The sequence below is a fragment of the Arachis ipaensis genome, chromosome B05 (genome assembly GCF_000816755.2).
Source record: "Arachis ipaensis cultivar K30076 chromosome B05, Araip1.1, whole genome shotgun sequence".
NCBI classification, from domain to species: domain Eukaryota; kingdom Viridiplantae; phylum Streptophyta; class Magnoliopsida; order Fabales; family Fabaceae; genus Arachis; species Arachis ipaensis.
The window spans coordinates 21,165,614-21,170,661 of NC_029789.2; the positions used below are offsets into that span (position 1 = coordinate 21,165,614).

At 35.8% G+C, this 5,048-nt stretch overlaps 1 protein-coding gene across 3 annotated transcripts; it reads right to left on the bottom strand.

Annotated features, from left to right (window-relative positions):
• Positions 1,231-4,719, bottom strand: LOC107643300. Of its 3 annotated transcripts, none has more exons than XM_021123344.1 (6): positions 4,508-4,719; positions 4,111-4,284; positions 3,837-4,009; positions 1,990-3,727; positions 1,777-1,839; positions 1,231-1,413 (listed from the first exon to the last, which is right to left on the bottom strand). In XM_021123344.1, exons 2-5 carry the CDS (start codon positions 4,276-4,278, stop codon positions 1,783-1,785), a joined length of 2,136 nt encoding a protein of 711 aa, XP_020979003.1. In that variant the 5' UTR covers positions 4,279-4,284; positions 4,508-4,719; the 3' UTR covers positions 1,231-1,413; positions 1,777-1,782. The 3 variants fall into 3 exon arrangements, with proteins under 3 accessions (XP_020979003.1, XP_020979002.1, XP_016202389.1); XM_021123343.1 differs by lacking the exon at positions 1,231-1,413 and adding an exon at positions 1,556-1,682 and having other exon boundaries at positions 4,111-4,286; positions 4,513-4,719; XM_016346903.2 differs by lacking the exon at positions 1,231-1,413 and adding an exon at positions 1,556-1,682.

Below are 5,048 nucleotides of genomic sequence, written 5' to 3' on the forward strand. Positions count from 1 at the left end.
TTAGATGAATTTTTTATTAATATATTTAAATTAAAATTGATATTAAAAAAAAAACTCAACCTTCACTTTTTCCTTTTTTTTATAGTGCAAATGCAGGTCTTTTTTGGAAACATAATAGCTTTGAAAACTAAATAGAGATCGGAGAATGAGAAGTAGATTCAGGTTTTTGTGGTTTGTGAAGGGTAACAAGGCTGATGAGCATTAGGAATTGAGCCAGTGGAGAACATTATAAAGGAAAATAAGGCAGATTCCAGAAGCATTGGCGCAGCTGAGGAATATGGGGTTCTTTTTCCTTTAAGTTGAGCCAGTGGAGAAGATTATAAAGGAAAATAAGGCATATTCCAGAAGCACGGGCGCAACTGAGGAATATGGGGTTCTTTTTCCTTTAAGTTGTAGCCATCTTCTGCATTAAAATTCTCTAATTTCTCCCTAATTTTTGGTTATGGAAAAAGAAAAGATGAAAGTAAAGGAGTTTTCAACCTTAATTTTAATTTAAATATATTAATAAAAAATTCATCTAATTACCAAAGAGTCACATTAGTTATTGCACAGTGTCAGAATGGAAGAAAATGTGAATTCAGTTCTATTAATTAGGAGTCGCAACGAATAGGTCTAGGATAAAATTTGGATCCAACTCTAATTTTATTCGCGAATTAAAAATATCTCAACCCTAATTCTATCCGTTCTTAACTCGCGGGTATTCATTCTACTCACGAGTTACCAAAAAAATATAATTTTATTATATAACTTAATGATAATATTGACTTTTATTTAAAAACATATATATTAAATTATTAATTAATGATTTTTTCTTAATGGTTAAGGTTCTTTTGCATTTACTGTGAGGTATTTGATTTAACATACCTACAAGCCTCTACTGTTAATAGAGACACACTTCTATCGTTGGAGTAGTGGATGTGACCAACAGAATATATGTCCATTCTTCCTAGAAAAATGCATGTAAATCTATCTTAAATAAAAAATGTCAAAATTCTGGGATGCAAATATATCCATGGTCAATTGATTTTGTTAAGATCTTACGTTGGCGATTTCACCAGCTGATCGCGGTTGCATGAACAAATGTTATTCAATAGTAAAACATTCATTTAAATTGATATTGATATCATTTGATCAATATAATAGAGCATGTAACACGAGAAGCGTATTAGGCTATTCTATTAGCCAAACTATGCCTGCAGCTTTGCATGATGACCCAGGTCCGTCCGGTTTAGCCTTCTCTCAGTCGTGAACTAATTAGAGGACTGAGTTACCGGTTTTCTGGTTGAACTACGAATTATATAAGTGTATTTCATCTTTAAAGATTCTTTTCTCATTTGAAGAAATTAAATCTATCTAATAGGCAGTGGGCAGCTTAACGATTCTTTCTCATGTGAAGACAATTGATTTCATGTACTGCAATTCAAATAGAATCTTATGTTTAGTGGAAATAAGATTTGAGAGGGATTAAATTGAATCACAAAGTGTAAAAATCTCACACGAAGTTAAAAGGACCAAATTGTTTAAAGAATGAAATTAAACACATTTACTCATTTCATACCTCAATTTTTTTTTTTTTAAATATAAACCTATACAAAAAATATGTAATCCTACAGCAGCATGTTGAATATGAAAAGGCAATGGGTGTTGAATGCTTATCCAGACGGATGAAAACCAAATTTGACCTGTTGAAGTAAGCAAATTTTTGTGAACATAAATGAATAACGGGTTCGCGTGTACGATAAGAAAATAAATGAATATGGGTTTGGGTTGACAAACCTATCATCATATTCGTTTCATTGCTTGCCTCCTTTCCTCCTCTTCTGCCTTAATCCAAGCAGCCTAGAAGTAAACAAGAAAACCAAATAAGATTGACCGAGTCAGTCAACAACAACAGATAAATAGTACTTTCTGCAGGCAGCTACAAGACTGCAGTTATTCCAAATTCAACCAAAACCTGTAAAAACATGTCAAGTAAAAACAAGGACTAACCTTGTCTAGTTCAAGCTTAGAGAGATGAGGCTTAATAGAGTTTCCTAAGCTCAACCCTGCCCAAGCTTGTAGCAACTCCCTCTCCCTTGCTTCTCGCCGAGACATAGAGGCACTAACAGGATTCTCCTCCTCTTGCTTTGAAGCCACCATCTTTTCTCGCTCAAGTTTGGATTTATGTTTAACCAAAATTTGATCCAAACCACCTTCAGCATTTGCATCCAAATGGATGTGTCTATTATCTCTTTTAACTTGTACTCTTTCGCCCCCTGAGTTGAACCTCATTTTCTCCTTCTCTAACCTGGAGACATGCTTGACTAAAATCTTATCCAGGCTCTCACATTCTGTAACACCAGTTACTGCTTGGTTCCTTCTATATTTTTCTCCATTGCCTCCCAGGGACAAGGCTTGCATCTTCTCTCTTTCCAATCCGTGTATAGGCTCTTTCAGAATCTTGTCCAAGCCATCTTTGTTCTCAGTCACATCATTTGCACCATCCAAAGGAGCTACAGATGTACTTCTCTCTAAGTTGCAGTGTTTTTCTTGTGTCTCATAATTCATACTAATCTCCTTGTTTATGTTTACGTTTTCTTTCCCTGCCAATGCTTCAGAAGATGAACTTGAATCCATTCCACTGGAAATCCCTAGATCAGCTCCTAACTTAGCAATTTTTCCTTCATTGATTGTTCTGCTTTTGGCTTCTTGAACTTCCCTTTCCAGTCTTGAGATGTGTTTCACTAAGAACTTATCCAAGCTGGGTACTTCAGCATGATCCTTTCGACGATTTGGCATGTCACTTTGGACTGCTGGTATATCCTTTTGGAACTCCAACTTTGCCTTATTGATTTCCTTCTCAAATTTTGAATAATTCTTCACAAGAATACTTCCCAAGTCAGTTATTGTCTCAGATAGAGTTCCATCAACAGATTTTTGAGATCTATCATTGTCTGATTCTGTCCCATTTCTTCTCTTACTCTTGGCTTCCTGAATCTCTCTCTCAAGTTTGGTCATGTGCTTAACCAAAAACTTGTCAAGACTTGGTATTTCACACCCAACTTGCTTCTTTCCTGATGCCAGCAATGACATTCTTCTTGCTGGAAAATTAAGAATCGAAGAGGAGGTATGATCAATAGCAGAGCTTGGGTTGTGCAGCTTGATATTATCTTGAGCCAAGGCAGCATTTAGGCCACAAGTTGCAACTATAGTGGCAAGTGAAGAAAGTTCATCTTCTTGCAAACATTTTAGCCTCTCAAGCATTGTGCCCACAAGCTTTATTCTGTCGAATTTTTCAAGGGACTGCCTCCTCCTACTGTTCCCATGACTTGTCCCTGGAGGTGGCATATTCAAGTCAAGCTCAGATCCAGATTCAGAGTCACACTCTGAAGAGAACTCAGAGATGTCCTGATTCTTGTCATCCGCGTCTGGGTTTTCATTAATTTTTCTTAGCAGTTCTCGGAATTCATCCGTGCTAAAGGAAGGGCAATTTGCAAGCCTGACAAATGCTGTTTTGACAGCTGCAGCTACTTCCTTGTCCACGTCAAATGCAGTTTCAAAAGATGCAGTAACCATATGAGTGGATGATCCTTCTCCATTAACAGAGGATGTCTCAATTCGACAATGCTTCTTAGGGCAATTTGACAAATCATACATGATAACTCCCATAGACTGGGCTGCCTCAAAGGCTTCCACTGCACCCTTTTCAGCTTTAGATAGTTGAGCCTCAGCATCATCACTAGGTATCCTGGAAAATATCACGGAGAAATATCTAAACAAAGATAGGAGTGACTAAATTCTAAAAAATAAAATAAAATAAAATAGAAGAGGACACAACACAACACAACACACATTACCTGGCAGCTCGTAAAATACGACACCAAGAAGCTTCCACCAATGCAGCTCTTCGAGCCAATATTGCCTTATTAGCAGATTCTCTTGCTGCCATTTTCTCTCTCAGCACTCTTGAATAATGCGGATTAGAATTGCCTAGAGTCTGATCAAGTGTCAAATTCATACCATCTAGTTCCTGAAAATAGTTATATACATAGCAGTTGAATTCAATTAATTAACCCTACCTTGATCGTAGAAAATAAGATGAAATGTATTAATATAGTTAGTGAACAGTACCTGGAGCATCTTAATTTTTCTATTCAAGTAAGAATCCACTTTTTTGCGGGGGAACCAATTGACGGGAGAAGTTTTACGATGAGGAGGCTTTCTAATCTTGATTTGCGGCGTAATCTTGTTACTGCTAGGAGCATTTGATGTCGTCCGGGCACTGCTATCCAGCGTCATTGTGTTCTGCAAAACCACAATCACATAAAAGTGAAATTGTTAGTCGTGGTAAATTCCCAATTATAGAATTTCAAAATCTAAGTAAGGACCAACAGTGCCAGTGGAAATCAATTAAATTAAAATTATAGGGTTTTGAATCGGTAAATAGTAAGAGATGGGTAAAGAGATATTATGTGTTTATTGATAAAGAGAATTGAAAGAAGAAAAGAAGGAAGGAAGAGTCGCTTGCCTAGTAGTAAGAACTGGAATTGAGAGAAGGGAGAGGATGAGGATTGAATCGTGCAGTTAAAAGGAGTGAGCCGAGTCCTCACGAATTAGAAGAGCGACTGAGAGGAATGAGGGAGAAAGAAATTTGCACTCGCGGGAGAGAAACGGAGGGGAGACCTTTCGTTCGACTTTGAGAAAATGGAAATAGCCGTTACCCACTCAGCACCAACGGTCCTTTCAATCATTTATTTTTCTTTGATAGTTTTAAATTTCTTTTTTTTTTATCTAGGAGACTCGAACCCGCAACCTCTTAATTGAGTATGAGGAGATTATACCATTTAAACTATTACTCATGGCGATAATTTTAAATTTCTTATTTTTTTTTGGTGACTTTTTTAAATTTCTTATTGTTAAGACTAGACTCAATTTTAATATCCTAACTAATATTTTTGCCCATAAAACCATAAAATTATATTTATACCAAAATTAACTATAATGGAATATAATAAAAAATTATAAAAATTAATTTTAATATATTAATAATATAAAATATTTTTTATAAT

Coding starts and splice junctions, on each gene's coding strand:
- LOC107643300 (XM_021123344.1), bottom strand. CDS start 4,278: ATGACGCTGGATAGCAGTGCCCGGACGACATCAAATGCTCCTAGCAGT. Junction 3,728..3,836: donor CGTATTTTACGAGCTGCCAG/GTAATGTGTGTT, acceptor GATATTTTCCAG/GATACCTAGTGATGATGCTG. Junction 1,840..1,989: donor CTAAGCTTGAACTAGACAAG/GTTAGTCCTTGT, acceptor GTTTACTTCTAG/GCTGCTTGGATTAAGGCAGA.